At 47.8% G+C, this 21,791-nt stretch overlaps 1 protein-coding gene across 1 annotated transcript in view; it reads left to right on the forward strand.

Moving 5' to 3' along the window:
* Window positions 1–4,367: 4,367 nt before the first annotated feature.
* The window catches only part of EDA (ectodysplasin A), a gene marked incomplete at its 5' end in the record, with an annotated part of 27,099 nt that continues 9,675 nt past the window's right edge, over window positions 4,368–21,791 (forward strand). The window contains 2 exons of the mRNA XM_010082451.1: window positions 4,368–4,473; window positions 21,320–21,349. Coding sequence (XP_010080753.1) covers window positions 4,368–4,473; window positions 21,320–21,349 — 136 coding nt within the window. The remainder of the gene's footprint in view (window positions 4,474–21,319; window positions 21,350–21,791) is intronic.

Below are 21,791 nucleotides of genomic sequence, written 5' to 3' on the forward strand. Positions count from 1 at the left end.
CGTAGAGTGTGGAACATCTATCCTTACAAACCAGATGAGTTTCTGAGTGACTGCAGGCTGCAGTATTTTGGGGATTCCCACTGTGCTCCCCTGACATCCCGGAGCAGCTTTGTGCCGCGATTCCAGAGCGCGTTCTGCGTGTGGCCGCAGAGAAAACCTGCGCTTTTGAATGTGTGCCTTTGTTTTCCTTTATTTTGCTGCGAGAAGCCAAGGCAGGCGGGATTGGCTCGGGGGGGAACTGCCTTCACTATTGTTTCCCAGGTTATTTTGAGGTACGGTTTCCCCTGGGATTTTTTTCCTCTCTTGGTTTTTTGACCTTTTTGCATCCTATCGTGACTTTCCTGATTAAAAGTGTGGACTCATAATGGGTTTACATGATGTTTCTAAAATTAAGGTAATTTGAAGGCTTTAGGAGGAGGGAACTGGCGATTGTCCCAAGCTTTTCTGTCGCTGTTGCATGGCTGTACAGGGAAAATACGATTTCTTTCCCTGGAGCAGGCATATGCTTGCTGGGCTCCGCAAAAATACTCCGAGTTTTTTCAGAGGCGGAGGGAATCCATTCTGCGTGACTTCGAGGATGAGTTTCAGTGAAATGATGGACCAAGGCAATAATTTCTTTTAGAGCATCCTCAGAAGGGGTGGATGCTGCAGCCAGGGTACTCTGGTGTGTTTGCACAGCACCGCACAGGATTGTCCCTGGGCTTGGGGCACCTGCGGTCCTGGTCCTGCTCCGCCAGCTCCAGCATCCCATCCCCCAGACCCAGCAAAGGTCCAGGTCGTGCATCTCCAAATCTCAATTAGGGGGGATGAGCGTGGGGCTGCAAGTGCCCGTTCAAGCCCTGCAAGTGCATTTAATCCTCATTTTTCCTGAAAGGATGCATCTGATATTTGTGCCAGATGTTGCTGGGTGGTTTATGAAATGCTGGGAAGAGTTCCGCCATGGGAATGGCCACAGCAAATCGACAGAGACGCCAGCCCAGCCCACTGCATTGCTCCCTGCACAGGGAGGGAGCCCGCGGGAGCCGTCCTTGCCGCTCAGCGTGTTTTTCTTCAGCCGTGTGAAGTTTTGCTTCCAGCGACCTCGGTGTTGTAACGCTGTGCTAGTGTCCAGCCAGCAGCATCTCCCTGAAGGTAATTTCTCCTTTTGCATCTGTCTGTGTGGCTGCATCATATTTTGCTCGATGGGTGGCAAACATCTGCTCGTCCTGCTCTGCAAACCCTCTCCCTCGTTGCGGCCACACTGAATAACAAGGAGTCGATGAGTTTAATTTAAGGCACCACAACATGCACCCTTATGGTCAGACCAAAAGCTGCAGAGACCAAGAGCTGCAAGTGAATATATGAAATCATGTCTCAGGGGGTGGTGAATGGAAAAAGCATCGCTCGCTCTTCCCACCGGTCCCCAGCCGGACAGCGTGGTCCTTCACGAGCTGACCCCGCGGCCGAGCATCCCTGACCTCCCGCAGCTGCGGCCGCTGGAACAACAGACCCCTTGAGTCATCGCCGAGGAACTTCACTGTCTGGGATGTTTATGGGGTGGCTGCACCCAGCTGCACCCTGGCCATCCGCCACCCTGCCCTGAGCTCCGCCGAGCGATGCTGAGCAGCTCCCCCCACCCAGGGGTGGACCCCTTGGGACCCCTGGTTGCCGTAGGTTTAATTATAATTAAAAATATGTATAACTAAAGGTGCTACGGAAGGGGCGCTGAGGACAAACTCCTCTCTCTCTCGTTTTGCTCACACTGGTTGCGTCCACGTGGAGGAGCAGTGGGTTGCTTCTTCAGGTTTCACGGGAGTGGGTGTCAAAGCAGCTGGTGTGGACGCGGTGACTGTCACAAGCTGGTTTTGTTGGTTTTTTTCTGAGTAAAATGTGCGTTTCAGTCATTTACCCTCTCTGTCATTTCTCTTTCTGGCTTGCTCTTATTAGCAAGGCAAAGTTTAATGGGTAGATGACTTCTAGCCAGTATTTAGTATTTTTCTGAGTGGGCAGTGATAAGCGTGATGTAAGAATAAAACCTGGGTGAGAACAGAGTGGCGGAGTTGGGGTTGTTCAGCCTGGAGAGGAGGAGGCTCCAGGGAGACCTTTGAGCAGCCTTGCGCTGTATAAAGGGGCTTATGGAATGGTGGAGAGAGACTCTCCACCGTGCCTGTGGTGACAGGACAAGGGATGAGGGTTTTCAGCTGAGAAAGGGGAGATTGAGATGAGATATTAGGCAGAAGTGTTTTCCTGTGCGGGGGGTGAGGCAGTGGCCCAGGTTGCCCAGGGAAGCTGTGGATGCCCCATCCCTGGAGGGGTTCAAGGCCAGGCTGGATGAGGCTTTGGGCAACCTGGGCTGGTGGAGGAAGGACTTGAGAGGTCCCTGCCAATCCAAACTGTTCTGGGATCCTGTGAAGTTTGAGCAATCATCTTTATTTTAAAATAATAAATAAATCCTCAGCGATATTGAATGTCTGTTCTGCCAGCCAAAGCAATAGCTTTGTACACCATGTTCATGGTCCAAAGAGCCTCTTCCAAGGACGAGGGGGGTGTGGAAGATGCTGCAGGTGCCATGGGTGGCACAAGCCGTTGGTGCCTGTGACAATTCCTGTGACAGGGCGCAGGGCAGCACTGTGGCGGTGGCTTCTGGAGATGTCTGCGTGGTGTGCTTGAGGAGCCGTAATTGGGGTTTGTGTTTTGTTTGCCTTTTTTTTTTTTTAATCTAAGGTTTCGCGTGACTATTAATTCCAACCAAAGCACGCACGCTTAGAGCCCCATTCATCGATTTTTGCGAATGGAGAGGTTATTTTGATGAACTGTCCAGGAAAATAAACATATTGTGTCAATCTCTCATCATTCCCCTTCTGAGACTAAACTTCAATGGGTTTGTTCAGACTGTGAAGAGCTTTCAAGTCTCTTAAGATATTTTGATGCTTTGGCTGAAAACACCAAAACCCATCACTGCAAACGAGAAATTGGGGTGTTTGGTCCTTTCCTAATGCGTGTGGTTTTCCAGGTGAAACTCTCCTTTGAATTCTTCCCAGGCTGTCAGCACTTCTGATGTTGTGTGTTTCGGGGTCCCTTTCGGACACGACATCGTTGCAATGACAAAACGTGCGGAATTGCCATAAACGCAGACCTGCCTTTAAATAAATAGCGTCAGCTTGGGAATTTGGGGAAACCCTTTGGGGTTTTTTGGGGAAACCCTTTGGTTTCCCAAATGCCCTTCATGAGCCTGCACGGGGCTTGCTGGAGCAAAGCAAGATGCGAATGTGGAAGCCGGCGGCTGCCCGTTGGGGAGCAAGAGTGGGATGCTCTCAGGCTGGGAGGAGTTGCGTGCGTGGGAAATAACCTGGGAACCTGGCAAAGGCAGAGGGACCTTTGGTGATTATCACTTTTGATAGGGACTTTTATGGCCTGTAGCTTAAGGAGCCGCTCTTTTAACCATTGATTCCCAGGAGGAGTTTATTCTTCTCTGCTCTCTCCAAGATGCTTTTGGTGCCCCAGGTTTTGTTCTCAGGGCAATCACACTTTATAGCCCTTGGGGCTGCTTTTTTGAAGCTTTTTTGTTCTTGTCTCTGTGTTTGGCTTGTGAGTGTATTTATGGCTTAAATAACTGGGGTTGGGTTTTTTTCAGCGTAAAGAAAAGCCCACCCTGGTCAGGGCAGCCCGGGTTGGCGGCAGGTGCGGTAACAGGCAGAACAAGGTGTTTGACCCGTAATTAATCTCCCCTCACATCCCTTCTTTTAGGAAGTGGAAATAGCCTGGGGAAAATGCCGTGGGTGCTGAGCCGCCAAGCCCTGGGGTAGCTGGGAGGACTGGTGAGGTTTCTAAACCAAAATTCCAGTTTCTGGGTCAGGATGTTGATTTAATAACTGTCAAAAGAGGTTTTAATGCAGCAAGTATTTTTTTTCATGAATAAGAGGTCGCTGCATAAAATTTTTTTGCCTCTTGGCAAAAATCGTGTTATAAAGATGTAGTTGCTCTAGGTTTAAAGTGTTAATTTATGTGGTATGCTGACTGGGGTTTAAAGGTCCCCGAAGACCTTTGAATCTCAGCAGCTAATGAGGCTTGCAGAAGAGAGCTCGAGAGAGGAAAAACTTACTGGCAGTGAGTAATGCTGGTGAAAGAGCTCCGGGATTGAGCAAGTTCTGCAGAGGATAATTAGAAATTATTGCGTCGGTGTTTGAGGTGTTTGATTATAGATCCCTCAGCTATAGATCACCCAGCTGTAGATCCCCCCTGATGCCTCCTGCATCCCATCCCTGCAGCCCCCCAGACCCCAGGGGGATGCTTCTCCCTGATGAAACCCAAAAACTGAGTTTTCCCAAATCTCCGATGGGCTAAGACATCATTGCCAAAGATGCTTGAACTTGTCCTTCTTCTTGCAGCTGGCCTTGACGAACTTCTTTCGCCCTGAAGAAAACCTGCACATTGGAGAAGAAGGGAGACGCGTCCGTCGAAATAAAAGGAGTAAAGGCAGCGAGGGGCCAGACGGTGAGTCCCGCGTTGTTCCTCGCTGCTGCGCCTCTCGGCTTTGCGCAGACAAGCAGAAGACTGACTTTTTTTTTTTTTTTCAGATCGTGAATATACAGAATTATGTATGTGGGGGAAAAAAAAAAAATTGGCATCTGTGGTTTATAATAGTTTCTGTCTGATTTTGATTGCCTTCCAGATGATGAATTCCAGTAGTTCTGACTTCTGCAACTGTCAGTCTGGTGATTTTGTGCCAATTGCTGCTACTTAGCAGTCTCGTCCTTGGCTCTTCTTCTCTAATAGGGAGGCTCTGTGTGCATTTAAGGCTCTAATTTGTTCTTACATACCTGTTATTTGTTGTTCTGTACACTTGTCTCTGCTTAAAATCCCCCAGTAGCTATTTGTCATCTAACAAACAGCTTGGATATCTGCGTCACAGAATGGTAACTGGGTTCTAATGGGGTTTCGCGGTGCCGTGGAGGGTTTCGGATGGGTTCAGAGGATGCGTGAAGGGCAGAGTTGCACAGAGCTTGTATTTAAAGAGCAGAAAGGTACCAAAAAATCAGAATTATACATCTGTGATTTGATAAATATAGAAATGAGGATGTGTGATACAAACCCCGGGGCTTCGGGCTTCCTCGGTGTGCAGTGCTGTCTGTCCTGGTCCTTGCCCTTGGCAAGAGAATTGTCCTCTGTGTGTCCTGCTCCGTTCTGCTCAGGTGCCAAAGAGCCTCTCTTGTGTCTGGTCGCTTTTATTTCAGACCCTCTGGTGGGTTTTGGACTCGGTGTCTGACAACATAGACGGTCCCCTTGGTGGGACAAGACTGTGCCATGGCACATGTACGGGGGCTTTGTGCTCAGTACGTGTTGCTGTCTGATAGGGGCTTTTCTTAAAGCATTTTCATCTTTAATCTGGGACGTTCTGGGAGGTGGATGCTGTTCCTGATGGACGTGTGGAGGATGCGGCGATGGGACAGGAGCTGCGCTGCGAGGGTTGGTTATGGGGGTGGGAGGGTCGGTGTGCTGGGGTTTGCACCAAAACCGCTCTCAACACTTGTTGAGGGCTTCAGTAATGGACACCAAAATAATGAAATCTGACTGCACCTTCAGTCCCTTCCCCCAGCTTGCATCCTGCCTGATCTCAGTATGGAATTTTATTTCCATTGCTGTCTTTTCCTGATTGTCCATCCACGATACACAGAGAGGAGAAGGGGGCTGGATGCCAGGGAAATTAGGGAATAACAAAGCAGTGGTGGGTGCGTGGCGTGGTGCCTGCTCAGCCCAGGTCCTGACCGCGGTACAGACCTCTTGGCTATTGTTAGTTTTCCTCTCCGGCTTCCCAGCTCCGTGAGTTTCCCATCTCCCCTGAAGCCGTCGCAATTTCACAGTGGAGAAGCGTTTTCCTGTGGCTCTGCTCCAAGAGCGAGCTTGGTGAAACTCCCCGGATTCCTCCTCCCGGCACGCTGACAAGGATGATGCATTTGGTGCAGGCTCCCGGAGCGGTTCCAGCTCAGTGTGGTCCGTCATCTCCAGCGCTGGTGTCGCGCTGATGCTCAGATGGCTCGGGCAGCATCCAAGTCCTTTTGCACCGACTCCCTGAAATCCATCCCGGCGTCTTCACCGGTCCCTTGTATTCGCAGCGAGTTTCCTGCGTAGGCGAGCGGTGTCGATGGAGCGCTGCTGGCAGATGTTGGGAGGAGCTCACCCAGTCCCTTCGCTGCCTTTCCCCTGCCAGATGTGCGGACAACCGCTGCGCTGGGCGAAATCACTGAAAGTCGGTGGCCTAACAAGGGCTTTTCCTCAACATCCTTGTGCCCAGGTGAAACCATGTCACACTTTTATAACTTCTCCCCTTTCCCAGATATCCTTTAGGTTCCCTGAACACATCGGAGTTGAGTCACTCCATCAGTGTATCAGCTTCCACCCATTCTATCTGTCTTTTGGTAAATTAGGGGGTTTGACCCCATAGGGTGATGGGGACATTGCCAGAGTGACGGGTCGTTTCCCTAGTGACATTAGCAGCACGGGTTATGTTGGCAGGCGGTTACGTGGTGTTTGGCCGTCTCCGCTGCGTTGGGCGGAGCGGTGTTTAGCAAGTGTTCAGCTGTCACGGTGGGGATTGACCTTGTAACGAGCGTGAAAATCGGTGAGTGAACAGAATAACTTGTGGAGTTTATTTTACACCAACGGGAAGGAATCTTCCTTTTTAGAGAAGGGTAATGAATCATAAAAAAAAAAAATCATGTCACAGTATTGATAACAGCGTTTTCTTCCTGAGTTTTGCAAAGGGAAAGTTGATCAAATCTTTGATCTCCGAAGAGCCTCCAGAAGATAAAAGTGGCTGAACCATAAATCCCCAGAAGGAAGGAGATGTGCTTTCCACTTGAGGCCTCGCTAATATTTGTCTGGAATTAATTTTATGAACTTTCAAGTCCTTTCACACATGCAGGGAAAGACCAGAGTGCTCTGAGGGTGGAAGCGTGGCTGGAGGGCGACTGCTCCATCCCCTCCACGGCTCCTGCGCATCTTGGTACCGCCGACGGGATGGCTCCCAGCATTTGTAAATGTCAAAGAGAATACAGCTCCTTTCCTAAAAGGTTTTTTTTTTTCTTTTAGGAAAATTTGCTTTATAAATGTCAAAGAGAACACAGCTCCTTTCCTAAAAGGCTTTTTTTTTTCTTTTAGGAAAATTTGCTTTCAAGTCTTTTGCTGTGCAAAAAGTGGTTTTGGGTCAGGTCAGAGCAGGTCCTGCGGGGTCAGAGGCGGGTGATGGCCACAGCCCAGCACCGCGGGGATGGGACGAGGGACAGCACGGGCAGTGAAGCTGCATCGGTGCCTCTTTGTTTCCTGCTGAAAAAAAATTGTGTGCAATAGCGCAAAGCTATGGGCTGGATCCTCTCGCTTCCAAACACGACTCCGGTATTTCAAGGGCTCCTTTGAGGACTCGGGCTTTGGTCCTCCTGCCCGCTTGTCATGTTTTACGATCGTGTTTGCTTAATTTCTGTTCGTGTCCCTCCACGCTCAGCGCCCTGGAACCAATTAAAGAAGCCGAGGTCGCGCCCCGGGACGAGGTGCCTGTCCGGCTCCTGGCCGTGCCTGGCTCGGGTCACCCCCGCGGGCACTGGGCTGGCTGGGAGGATGATGTCCCTGTCCTGAGGAGCGCAGCTCGTCTTGCAAGCCAGCTGCCTGGCCGTGCCACCAAAACCAACATTTGCACAGCTTTAAAAATTACCACTATTTTTTTCTCCTACTTCTCCAAGACCAGGATTATCCCCTTTGCAGCTGCATTTCAGGGTGTTCTTTCTACTCTGTCTTACCAGCTCCACCGGCCACTTAAGTTGCTTTAGTTCCCTAAAACTCGACCCTCTCCAAGGTCTCTTTTTTATTTTTCGTTTTCCTCTCCTTCCTTTTTTTCTTGGTGTATTTATGCTGCTGTGGAACCGCTGTTGCTCCCAGATTAACAAATCATTCTGGAGCTGGTAATTAGCAACAGTTGTGCTAAAAGGAACCATCAAGAATGTTAAATTAGTCCACTTTTAAATAAACTGTGTATGAAATGTTAGATCTCTATTCCCAGAGCACCAGTAAAAACGCTGCTGGCTCTTTGCTAACAAAGCCAAAATATGGGAGTAGCATGGTTGTAACTACAGAGACAATTCCGTGCTCTTGAGGTTATAAATAATGACAGAGCGTTTATAAAGCAGATGTCAATAGGACTGTTTAAAAAAAAATTGTTTTTTAAAAAAAAACAAAACCCAACTAGTTTCTTTTTCTCCTACTTTCATCTCTGTTCCCAGTTAGATCCCTGCCGTGCCGCTTTCCTGGTTTGTTTGTTTTTTTCCTTTTTGGTTTGGGGTTGGGTTAGTTTTGTTTTGTTTTGGTTTTTTTCCCCTTCCTAGATTTTTTCATACTGAGCTTGGTGAGAAACATCAGTGATTGTTACCCACCCTTTGATTGGGAGCATGGCAGCTGGGGAGAGGCTGAGCAGATGGCTGGCCTGAAGCTGACAACAATTTGGTTCCTACTACTTTGGCAGTGCTTGCTGCCGAGGAAAGTCCGTGATGAGAACTCGTGGGTTTCAGCGCTGCAAACGCCTTTTGTTGAAATGAAGATTAAATTCTGGGAGAGCAGAGGCTTGTCTCCATCCTTGCTTCACCTGGAGCTTTGCAAGTGATGCTCCAGCTACGTGGGTCCAGCCTTTCACCCCCTTGTATTCGCTCAGTGGAGTTTAGGATGGGTTTAGGATGGGTTTAGGGTGGGGTTTAGGATGGGGTTTAGGACAGGTTAGGATGGGTTTAGGGTGGGTTTTAGGACGGGTTTAGGATGGGTTTTAGGACAGGTTTAGGACAGGTTAGGATGGGTTTAGGACAGGTTTAGGATGGGTTTTAGGACAGGTTTAGGTCGGGGTTTAGGACGGGTTTTAGTATGGGTTTAGCAGGTAGCTGGTGCCAGACCTGGCAGGGGGGCTCCCTCCGTCCCCCTGGTCCTGCAAGGTGCTGCGTCTCAGCTGTCCTCCTCATCCCGACTGGGCAGCACTGACAATGCAATAGGGTTTTTATTCTTTTTTTTTTATTATTTTTTAATATCCAGATCACAATAGCGACTTTTCCTGCCGGCTTCCTCCCCTTTGGAAAGGGCAGGTTCGTCCCTCTGCCTCCAGAACAATCAGTGCCTTTGTGTCGGCCCCGTGCAATTCCCCAAAGACCCGGCATTCCCAGAAACACAGCTGGATGGAGGGCGATAGAGCCTCATTGTGCTCCGCAGCCATGGTGATGAGCTCGCAGTAAATACAGAACATTTCCTGGCTCCCGGAGTCCCGGCAGAACCGCTCACCCCCGAGTGCCTGCACTTGCTGATTGCCCCCGGGATTTCTCTGTGCTTTGCCCCAGAACAGGAGAAGGGGGGAGTTAAGGTGATGTTTGAATCTTCCTGGACAATCTCCATCCCTTTCCTCTGACTTGTTATTCCTATGGTAAAATCACAGTGCATTTACAGATCTGTGTGCTTAGGACAGTAAGGCAGGTGCTGTACAAGGTCTTATACCCCGGGCACTTCCCAGCCATGAAGATACAGCGATGAATATGTAGGTAACTTATTTCAGACCATGGTCTGGCGTCCATGCTCATTTCTAACCAACGCTTCTACTAAGACGGATCCAGAGGAGCTCAACAGCTGGCTACAAACCCAGGACGATGTGTAGGTCCTGCAGCAGTTAATACCATGTCATTTCTGGAAATGGATGAAAGCAAAGGTGGAGATGATATTAAAGGGGATCCTCTTGCTCTGGGTATAACTTCTGAGAGAATACATTTTCAGACAGCTGAACCATTTTCAGCGTGTCCTTGGTTCAAGCTACTCTGAATTAATTTTTTTAATACTGGGATTACTTTGAGGTCAAATTCCCTGCGATGTCCATTAACAATCTCTGCTGAAGCCTGTCTGGGCAAGCCATCGGCAGCTGTTGGTCACCCAGCAGCGTGATGTGGTAGGTACCCAAGCAAGGCACAATTTGGGGGAAGCTCCCCGAAGCCCGAGCACGTTGGGAAGGCAGAGGTGTTAACATCTAGGCTCGAGCCAATTCGCTATGTCAGGCTCAAGATTTTGGAGTCACCTTCTGCACCTAGAAAGTACGCGATGCTGAAAGCCCAAGCGGCAGCGTTCATTCCCGCAGGATGCCTCAAGGGTGGTGTTTCCATGAGGATGTGCTGCTTCAGCCGGCAAGAGGGAACCAGGGGCCGAAAACTGATGGAGTCCGGAATTCACCATTGAACTCTCCGCTGCTGTCCCAGTCGGATGTGAAATATTAAAAGCAATTAATTTGCTGGGAGAGGTACAAGCCTAATTGTGGGGTGGCCATGATGAGGAATTGTTCCAGGTCACAGGGGGATGGTTGACATACACAGCCTCCATTTGCCTCCTGTCTTCCTCACCGGCCCATCCAGTTGTGATCTGGGTTGTTCCAAAGGAAACCCCACTTCGTTATTTGGAATATTTCTAAAGCCCTGATGAGATGCTGCTGATTTCTTCCATCCACGGAGCTGCTCTGGTGTGTGTTTGTCCTTCCCTGGCACCTCCCGTCTGGTTCGGATAGGGTGGTGGGATGACCGCTGGAGGATGCCGAGGGTCTCAGAAGGCTGGAGAAGGAATTATCCGGTCGGCATCTCCCCTCGGTTGCATTTTCAGATACGTGCCGCTGATTCCACTTTTGGGTGGGTTTCAGAGTTGTCCTGGTGGCTGCTGGGTGCGTAGCCGACGGTGTGTGCTCAGCGGGCTTTGCTGAAACTTGAACTAAACCTTCCCAGCTTGTATCCACAGCTGCATGTTAAGCAGGGACCCACCTTATGAGGAGTGACTGGTGATCCCGAATGAATTCCAATTCTGAAAACCGGGGCTTTTCACAACGCCTCGGGTCAAACACTGACGTTCAGGAATCTCAGCGAGTTTCTTCTGTTGCAAAACACGGCCAGGACTAATGAGAGGGGAACAGATGTTCCAGGCGGGGAGGAATGCGGTTGCCTCTGAGCTCTGTGTGCATCTGAACTATGGATGCCATGCACCCAGCCTTGTCAAGGCTGAACTCCACTAGTAGCTGCTGATTGCTTTCCCACAGCATGAGAGGCTCTATTGTCTGTTTTGCTGAAGTATTTGCAGCTGAGCTTTGATTTCTGTGAAGAAACTGGCTCTCTGGCCACAACCACAGAGGATTTTGCAGGCAGGCGCGAGTTTGCTTCGCACGTGCTCCGAGCCCATCTGGTCGCCGCTCAGCTCTAGCACAAAAGGAGCCGGTGCTGAGCTGGAGCATGAACACCCTTCCAGGTTTGCTGGTCCAGGCTCAGGTCCTGCTGCAGGAACTACTTATTCTGCCTTCTGCACATCTTGGGCTGAATAAGCTCATTTTTCTGTCTACGGGGCCAGGGCGGGACTGAATAGCCCAACCCCGAGCTGCTGCGCTGGCGGTGGGAATTGTGGGGTTGTCTTCAGTTGTGGCCTGTCTGGACGCTCGTTAAAAACCCCTTTGGTTCCAGTAGACGAGATATATTAGCCATAAGAAAATGAGCGTTGTGTGAAGCCGAAGGACACCACCACCACCACCGGGAAACTCTTTGGGGAAAAAGTTGTGAATGAGGCACGGCGGTTGCATGTTGTCATGAGGGCTTTGTTGGCCGTGATGTATAGCGACATTGTTGGATTTGTAAGTGATCTCGTTAATACGGGCAGGATTTGGTGAAGTCCGTTAATCTGTCTGAAAGGCTGTGAATGGATAAACTCAAGCGTTGGCTGAACCAAGGCAACGCTTCGCTGTGTCACAGCTGCTGCAGGGACTTGACTTGGGCTTCCCAAAGGGCGGTGGGGTCTCTCTGGGCTTTCCTTCAGCCCCCTTTTGAGCTTCATACAGATACAAGGAGATGTGTATACGCACAGATATATCTTTGGCTATAGATCCCGTGCTAGTCCACGTAGTCAAACCGGCAGTTTGCAGCCAGCTGTTCAACGCTGCAGAGGTTTTCCATCCAATTAGGCAGAAAGGGAGAAAAACATGTAAAGTTCTGCAGGGATGAGATAGTCAAAGAGATTTCCTCCCACCTGCCCTCGATTCCGTATGGATAGCTGTGATGGGGAAGGGTGCGTTTAAAACATCCAGCAAACAGTTTGAGAGAGCCTCTCGTCCGCTCGGTTAAAACCTCGCTGCGGCACCACTTGGGAATCATTTCTACTGGAATTCATGACATATGTTAGTTGTTTATCTTAGTGGGATGTGACTTAAAATGTCAGAATGTTTTGTGTTAAGCAACAACCGAATAAAACAAACAAAATAAAAACACAGCTGTAATACTACGCTTTAAATTGTTGAATTCAAATATGTGGTATTGATAAAGTAAGCAATAGGGTGCAGTGGTGTATAGAAAATAAGCCTTGGGAGTCCCGCCAGCACGCCAAAAAAAGCCTTGAGATACTTGAATTAGAAAGAGTGATGTTGTTTGTCAGCTCTGCTGTAAAGATCCAGGGTTTGGAATCCAACCTAAATGCCTGAAGGAAGGCAGAACGCACACCATATTCTTCTCCCATAGCCAGTGAGAGTGCGGAAAACGAAATATGATGGCCACAGGTTCTGGTGCGAACCCCAGGAACTTGGCTGGGACTGATTATGTGGGAGCGGAGTTAAGAAGGGTGGAGATTTATGTTTGATTGGTTTTCTGTGTTTTTGAGAAAGCAGTGCAATATTATTTTGCCAGCAACAGTGGCTCTGTAGTTAATTGGGAGCAGGATTTTGTCTTCGCTCATGAACACATTTGCGCTGTGGTGTGCTTGCACCTACTCAGTGGAGGCTGGACTTTTTTATTTTTTTTTTAAAAAGCCTTCACAGTCTCAGTGGGCTGTCCTGGTACCTTGCCCCCAAGCCCAAAGTGGATCTGAATGGGATAGAGGAAATAAATCAGCTGGTCGTTCTTTTTCATGGAGAGCGATGGAGATTCCTGTTGGGAGTCACACCGTCCTTGTGAAGGTGCAAAAACCTGGTCAAGGCATGAGAGCAATTACATCCATCCTGCTCCTTCCCCTCGCCAGCTGGGGCAGAGGGGGATGCTCAGCACCTCTCCCTGGACCAGTGAGACAGGTGGTTGACTGATGGTCTCAGGTTTAGTTCTGATCACCTCAAACCACAGTAACTAAAGGCGTTTTTTCCCTTTAATACAGTTAAAGATCAGCATAAAGCACATTGCAACCTACTGTTGCTGTCTGTATTTTTGCGTTTAACTGTCCTCCCATTCCTTATGAGCTTGACCAAGCCATTCCCTGATGTGAAGAGTCCTGGTTTGGAATTGTCAGACCAGGCAAAAATCTGAGTATCGTCAAAAAAGCCAACTTTTAGCAACAACAGAACAACCCCTCTTACGTGATGAGCTCTTCCATAGTCTGGAGCTGTCTGAGGAGGAGAGGTTGTGGCTCTCTGGCATCCAGCATCACTCCAGGGACTCGAGGGATGGGGCAGGGGTGAGCTGTGACTTCTCTCCGTTTGTTTTTAGACCCAACTGGGGTCTGGTTTATGGGATCAGAGGAACAGGGAGGGAGCAGGCTACTGATCCATGGAGCTCCCGGAGCAGCATCAGATCATCTGGATGACACATGGGTGTAGACTCATCCTTTGACGGATTGTTTGGAGGAGAAGAGCAGCGAGGCAGCAGAAAGCCACTCTCATACCTAACTCACCGCAAGAGAAATGATTCTCAGCCTTTGGGGTAGATGCACAAGCTCTTCTCAGACCCTCTGGCCGAGAAGCATAGCGTCGGGGGGAGACCTCAGTGCATGATAGTTCCCCTGGAGACATAGGGAGACATGTGAAAAGTCCAAAAAAGAGATAAAGAATAGCCTCAAAAAGCCTCAAAAGAAGACAAGATGAGCTGAAAACTCTTCTTGATCTCTCGGGCTGGAGGAGACTGGCTTTGAGCTGTAGGCAGTTTGATTCAGCACAGGGGTGGGGTATTGGAAGAAGTCTTGGGGACTTAGCAGCCTATAATTCCAGAATAGGACAGGGCTACCACTGAGCAAAGATTCTTGAACTTCAGGGCTCCTGAATTCAGTTTCTCCTGTGCAGAGTTTGAGTGCAACAAAGGCAGAGCAGCAGGCTGGGGTGCCTCCAGGCGTGACTCTTGGCGTTGCCGTGGAAGGAAGATGCCGTTGGATGAAGGACAGGGAGGGGACGCTGTGCTATGGGATGCCGTCCTGGAGCATCTCAATTTAAGATGTAACCAGAAAGAGACAATTAAGGGTGACTGTGTTCACACATGAATTTTGGAGAGTTTAAAACAAAACTGAAACAAAAGCAGCAAGAGAAGCAACAATGGTGGTTGAGGAAAAACTGGATGGCCCTGGGCGCTCTGCCTTACACACTCGTATATCAAGCAGCACAGTTTCATCCTTCTCTCATTTTGTACAATGAGCTCCCCATTCTGTTATGTAATATAGTCACTATATTCTGATTTATTGAAATTAGTGCTGGCCTTGTACCAGGGACATAACTCGGATTATGCCGTTCTGCCTGTAATTGCGGGCAGCATCTCTCCTCCATATTTGGCAGAAGACCTCCCTTCCTCATCCCACCCCCCCAAAAATAACATTCTGTCAAGGCATGCCAGAAGTTTTGAGTAGCACACGATGCGGTTTAGTTCTGGGATATTTTCCTAGATGTAAAATTTATCATTTTTTCTAAATATTCTGGAGTAATAATGCCAAAGCTGCTCTTCAAGTTCTGTTGCCTTTTCCTCTGGAATGGGTGAAGCAGCACTTTTTTTTTTTCAGGGAAGGGAAAAAATTCATCTTGTTTCAGTATTTGTATCACTGACTGATATCTCGATAAGGTCCAAGAAGCTTTCATCTGGATAGACCAAATTTCCTGAAAATGTTGAAAACATATTGGTTCCAAACCTCCCCCCAAAAGCCACGTGTTCTAGATTAAGCATGTGTTTGGGAGCTAACATCCTTCTTTCCCCAACTCCACCATAGTCTGGCATTAATAACGCCGCACTTAAAAATATTTGAAAAGCCTTGCATATCTCATAGCTGTGTGAACGAAGTAAAATATCATTGCACCAGTTCTGCAAATGGAACAACTTGATTTTGGGAGGTTTAACTCAAGTGGAGGTTTTTTCATTTTATTCATCGGGACAACGTACATCAAAGAAGGTAGGAGGTTCTTCATTGCACGTAACACTTGAGCTTTTCTTTCTTTCCGCCCCTTCCACCTTTAATATTGGTCAAATAGAGACAGAGGGATTGATGGGAGGCTCAACGGGTAGGACTTTTTAAATACTTGATCATCATAATGGTTCCTTCTGGTCTTAATGTCTGGGAAAGCTGCTGGGACTGGTGAACGGTCGTGTTTTAATAGCTGCTTTGCCCCTCTTCTTTTAGGAAGCCCCAAGTATCTGAGAACTTCCTTCCTGGAAGGGTGGAAGCTTTCAGAGCTTTCCATGAGAGATGGAAGCACCCGGCACCGCTGGGTTGAAATCTCCAGTTCTGTTAGCTGTCTATTCTCCAGAAGTTGTTGGTGGATTTGGGTGGTGTTCAGAGCTTTGTCTGAGATTTAGCAAGTGGTCTCTTTGTTAAACCAGATGGTTAGCAGGGTTTGGAAAAATGCTTTACACAAATTTCCATAGCTGTTGAGAACAGGGATCATTAAACCTAATATTCTTCTTCCAGCTACAGCCAGAAGCTCATACTTCAAAGAAAAAGCTGCATTTATTTTTTTTTAATGCACAAGTACAATATAGTTTTGAAAATGTGTGTATTAGATAAGTCATATAGTGGTCCCCACTTCTGTCTTTGTCTTCAAAATCGGATGTTTATCTTGAGAGTAGCTGTGGACTCAGTGATTACAGGACACTTTGTGCTTATTTTATGAATGAGTGAGAGGTGATGTGACATTTCTGGAAGACGCTAACATCTCATTCATCATCGAGATTTTGTCTCTGTTTCTGTTTGTACCCTGGCGTGAGGATGATTTCTCAGTACCTCCATCGTCTCGTCTCTCGGAGGCAGAGCGGTGATGGTAACATGGAGATGGCTCAGGTGTGTTAACTGGTCTTGCATATTCCCCAAGGCTTAGGTGAGAAGATTGATGATACGCCCTAGTAGCTTGGTGCTAGGAAAATAAAAAGCATCAGTAGATGTCTTTGTTCTGAATTGAGTGTGGACCCTGGTAGGATATGGTAGTGGCACCCGTTGACTTTGTCCTGCTCTTGACAACTGAAAATTTGAGAAAGTTCAGCAGCCTTCCTAGGTACAGGTCCTTTGTTTGATTTCTATAATGGTCAACCTTTTATAGGTTTTATATGAAATAAGTGTAATTACAAAGATCTGTTCCCGTCAATAAAACCAGTTTGAACTGTTTTGCAGGAATTTAAACTATTTCTTGTTAATCCACACACACAACTAAGAAGTGAGAGCAGAGGTTTTTTTAATATACTATTTATATCAGCATATGTCCTAAAGAAGTTTTTGATATTTTCGTATTTATAGTAAATCATAGCAGCGTGTAGCGTGCAGAAAGAGAAATCAGGGAAGGGGGGAAGTAAACTCTATTAATCTTTCTAAGAGAAAACATGTCATATGCAATATCCTCGCATTGCATCACCATCTGTTTTTTTTTTTTTTCTGAAGCTGTTGGAAACGATCCAGCAGATGCTAGGGCTGCAGGAGCTGGGGGCTAGAACCTGCTCCCTGAAGCACGGTTAGATGTCTTCTGCTGCTTGCTGGGCCACAGCTGTGGTTTTACACCACAAAAACTCATCTATTGCAAATATTTTCTTCGGCATAAGTGGGGAGCTTGCATCTGAACTGGCTCACTGCTAAAACCCGTGGCCGTAGTGCTTCTGCTGGAAGAAGTGACCTGGCGTTGCTGGGTGGGTCTGTGGGCAGGAGGCTTTCCAGGGCGGCTCTTGTGCTTGGGGTGGGTGTTTTGCTTTCATTGAGAGCTGTCTTTTCTTCCTTGTACCTTTCCCTTGAAGTTTACCTCTTGTGCTGGTTTTATATTCCCTCCTTTTCTGTGATCATTCCCTTTTATTTTCCCAACAGATGTGGAAAATAAGCTTTTGGAGAGGTCTAGGTCTTGAGCGCCGTTCAAAGCCAAGGTCTTTGGAAGCCCGGCGTGCGGTGTTGCTGCTCAAACACCTTTTTGGGGAAATCCTGTCCTGTCGGGAAGAACTCAGCCAGCAGATGATGGAGCTGGCCTGAGTTATTGCAGCAGGAGGTGGCGGGCTTTTCCTACAGGAAATCCAATGAAAGAGATTATAAATTTTCGAAGTAGATCAGGTAGCTGGCTTAAACGTTTCAAGTCAGGCTGGCAGCCTGCTTTGTAGCGTAGTAGCTCTGGCTTTAGTAGTTAGGTGAAAAATAACCTCCTCACTTTCCAAAGGGACTGAGGAACTTTGGAGAGTTTTAAGCCGTGACCCGTGATGCTGGGGGGCTTGTCCTGAGGCAGAAGACCCGCTCCAAACCTGTGCTGCTCCTTCTGCAGGTTAGAAGAAGCCTTCTCCTTCCCAGCCTAAGGGTCTTTGAGAGCAATTTGCACACATGAGGACATGCCAGTGCTGTCCTTTCAGCGCCAGTGGGTCTTCTCCTTCTGTGCCCATCACCAGTGGTGGCCTTATCCCTTCCCCAGCATCGATGGCCAACCAGATGAGCTCTGCTTGACCACCGCTCCACCTTCCCGAGAGCCCTCCTGGGAAACTGTTCTCATTTACATTCATCTCTCCGTATGCAGATGATGAGGATTGACTGCATTTCTCCCAGGTTTGTCACCCCCACCTACCGAGTGCCATCAGCATTGCCCCGGCTCTGCCGGAGGTATTTCCAGGGATCTGTTGGAGGATTGCACTTCTGCCTTTCCTGGCTGCCGTGTCCTCCGCAGCTCCGTCCGGGGAGCTCTGCCATCCAGCAGAACAGTTTATTATTCCCCACGTAGATGTAATTTATACGACTATGCATTTTGTATGACTGAATCTCATTCCAGGCTTATTACCGTATCCTTCAAAGCCGTCCAGCCTGTCCTCTCTGATATCCTGCTCCTCTTCTGTATTCACAGTTCTTGTCAGCTTTCCTTCCTCTGCAAAGCAAAGCTGGAGTGAAGGGTTGAACAGAGCTGACAGCTCCTTCAAGGAGGGATTAGAGTGTAAGCATAGACGTGATTTCAGATGAAAGACAGGAAATGTAGAAGGGGATGGACATCCCCCAGTCTGGGGTCTGGTTTGGCCCCAAACACGAGCAGACGGCACACGGAAAGGAGGTGGGAGGTAGGTGGGATTGGTGGGAAGGAGTATACAAGTTGAACACAGCTCGTCTGGAGAAAAGAGCTGTGCTGGGGCAGCCATGGCATTTAACACCAGCAGTCCCAGCCACGAGCTTGGCCTCTAGCACGTTCCTAAGAGATTTTTTTATGGAATTCATGAGGAACAGAGGTGATGTCAGAAAAGTGCAGAAAAACAAACTCGAGGTTTGTTTTCAGAAAGAAGGGAAAAGATGTGCTGGGGAACAGCTGACCGGTTGGGTTGCTCTCGGATCCCACTGGTGCTGGAATAAATCCTCGAATGCGCCACGGTGAAGCCCCTGGAAGCAGAGACAAGAGCAGTAATAGCCACCGTTGATCAGTGGAGAGTTCCTCCATTCAAACCCATTGCCTTCTACGAGAAGATGGCAATCTTGTGGACTCTGGAGCAGCAGCAGGTATCCTGTAACATGGGTTTTTGTAAGGTTATTGATACTGTAGAGGAACATCATGCCTATGCCTATGGTCTGCATCTTGGAGCAAAAACAAAGTGTCTTCTCATAGACCTTCCTTGGAATCAAGTATCTAATGCCCTCCATGAAACTATGCTAAATAAACGTGGTGGTGTAAATGGCGTTGAGACCGGGAGGAGTGAGATGGCGAGGTGGGATTGACGGTGTTGGAGAGGACTCTAGGAAAGACTTAACACTTGCCTGACTTGTAGGTGTTTATCCTGCTCCATCCATTGACAGATAACCAGTGGGTCATATGCATTCAAGTGCTGCAGCGTCTAATGGGCTTTGTTGCTGCAGTATTGGGGTGTGGCCTTAGAAAAGCACGGCAGAACAGATTTATTTATTCTGCACGTTAGTGTTGGGACAGCATATAGCAAGTAGAGTTTCCAAGCCTTGTGCCTCAGCGCCCTTCTGACACTTCGGTGGCACTCTGCTGCTCAAACTCAGTAAGAGACTTTCTTACCATTTTCGACTAAATTGAGAAAGAACCGCTGAGGTTACCGTCTTCTGGTGTATGGGCTGAACCTTATGGCTCCCTGCTAGAATTAAATAATCCATCACCTCCTATTGGGAGATGAACAGATGCAAAGCCCAGAGACTCAGAAGCTCCCAAGGCTAATAATATTGGGTTTTTTTCATGTCAGAAGTATTTTTGTGTTTGTCGAAAGATTCACTTGCACAGCCGTAACATCTCTCTCTGCCGTGCCTGGAACAGATGCGTGTGTTGTAATATAGACTGCGAACATTGACATCACATGTGGTTCTCATTCCGCCCATTCATCTTTGAAGCTAATTGGTTCCATCCATTTCAAATGTGTTTGGCTCGCCGCAGCTATTTGTACTTTCACTCTGGTTATAGCGCTAATGGTGTGATATATATAACATGAAATAAACTCTCGTGACTCCAAGGTCTGAAGAGACACATACGCACCACTCGCATTTTGCTTGCAGTGTTGGGTTGGGTTTGGGTTTTTTTTTTTGGTGGGGTTTTTTGGGGTTTTTTTTTGGAAATGATGTCCCCCAGACAATTTTTTTTCTCTTCACTGAAAATGTTATTAACTAGCTGGCGGCTGAGATGAGGGCTGATGGAGATCGCTGGCGTGATCGTGGCTTGTTCTGTATCATGGGAGCTCAGAATATGCAAAATATGCTATTTAAATAGAAATATATATAAAGAAATATGAATATATCTAAAATATGTTATACCTGTTGGTGTTTGCCAACCATTAAAGGTTTTGCACTTCACCTGCTGGTGGTGGACCTGCTGGTTGGCTTCAGTGTTGCTCCCAAGCAAGACACTGGGACTAGCATTGTTAGAAACCTCCGTGTTGTCCTCTCTACATGTTTTAATATTCTGAATATATAGATTATTAAAAATGCTAGATTATCAGAAATGTTAGGTTAAGTACTGCCATCATTTTTCCATAACCCAAGAGCATAATGTAGAGAAATTAATATTGCTGTTGGAAAGGCATCAGTGAGGTCACTGGGTGTTTCTCTGGGTCCTTCTCTCACCTTTCCATCTTTCCATGGGAGCCTGGCATGTCTGTACTAGCTGGTAATTTGTCTTTCCCTGCAGACTCCAAGCAACCTGTTACCTTCCATTCATGACGAGGGTATCTCAGTTAAAGGTGATTTCAGTCTTCGATGTGTATTTCAACCCAGCTTTTAGAGGGGTTTCTCTGATGAACGGCAAGGGAATATTTGGGGGTTTTTGCAGCTCATTCCCATCCTTGAGAATTTTTTGAGGAAGCAATGGAATATGTTTCACACTTCAGCTTCTGCTCAAAAAGTCGTGTAGTTTCTCAGCTTCGCTATAAATATTTTCACATCTTGCTAGGGAGCCTTGGACTCCCATTGTTTAAGCAGCTCATACTCATTCTTTGCTTTGGGGTTTGTTTTGGGGGTTTCTTTGGTTTTTTAGTATTTCATTATTAAACAACTTGGCTCAAAAGTATTTGGGTTCCTGCTCTCAGCTGAGAGCTGAGTGATGCTGACTGTCTCCTAACCTGTCCTCAGCGGGAACTAAAGCACATCAACTTTAAATGTTAAGCTTGGCAATTTCAAGCTAATTGAGAAAATTCATGTACGGCGGCATGTGCCGCGAAAGCATCGGTTGAAAAATAATCTGCTGTGTAGGGATTGTGGTTTTAAATGGTTTCTGTTGAGTCTGGGGATTTCTGCTGTCTGAAGGTTTGACGTGCTGTCCTTTCGTCGGCAGCTTGGGTGGCTGCGTGTGGCAGGACTCTGAGCGGTGTTCAGCAGAGCTGGCGCTGAGCTGGGACCTGAGACTAGAGCTCTGGCTCAAGGGAGAAGCATCTGGCACCGGAGCTTTGCCCTTGGCCATGAGCAGATGGTTCAACTCATCTTTGCAGTAAGGGGGAGAGGTGCCCACCAAAGCTGTGTTCCACCAGCCACGGGTTGCTGGTTCAGGAGAGGGGAAGGCAGAGCTGGGTCCCGGTAAATTCGTTACACCTTCGGCTTGCTCCAGCCCTGCAGAGACACCCTCTGGGTTGGTGGGTGTTGATGGCAGCGGGGATTTTCCAAGATGAAATGATCACTGAATTTCACTAGTTTTTCTTTTTCTTTGTAGGTCCAAGTTCAGTTAAAAACAAGAAAAAGGGTAAGTCTGACTTTTCATTTAATTTTCCTTTCTGTGCCTGTGGTACCCGGCTGTGAATTCTCTTTAGCCAACGTGAAGGAGAAAGCACGGGCAGGTTCCCTCTGCAGGGAGGGCAGGGCTGGATGTGGGGTCAGCTTCAGCTTTCATCCTGGTCCTGCCCTGCATCTTGCTGCAGGCTGGGGGCTCCTGCAGACCCACCAGCACGGATTCACTCAGCATCTCACTTCTGGTTATGTATCAACCTCCAAAATATGACTTTATGTGTCCATCCTGAGTGTTGGTCATCCTACAGGCATTGTGTCTGACTTTCTTCTGTCCCTCCAGCTGTTTGCAATGGGCAATTGGGTATTTTTTAAAATGCAAGTTTTAAAATGCGAGTTGCTTGCATTCTTCTTTCTTTTTTTTTTTTTTTTTTTTAATTTTTAAAAAGCAAGTTGCTTAT

Source organism: Pterocles gutturalis, unplaced genomic scaffold (assembly GCF_000699245.1).
Source record: "Pterocles gutturalis isolate BGI_N339 unplaced genomic scaffold, ASM69924v1 scaffold32924, whole genome shotgun sequence".
NCBI classification, from domain to species: domain Eukaryota; kingdom Metazoa; phylum Chordata; class Aves; order Pterocliformes; family Pteroclidae; genus Pterocles; species Pterocles gutturalis.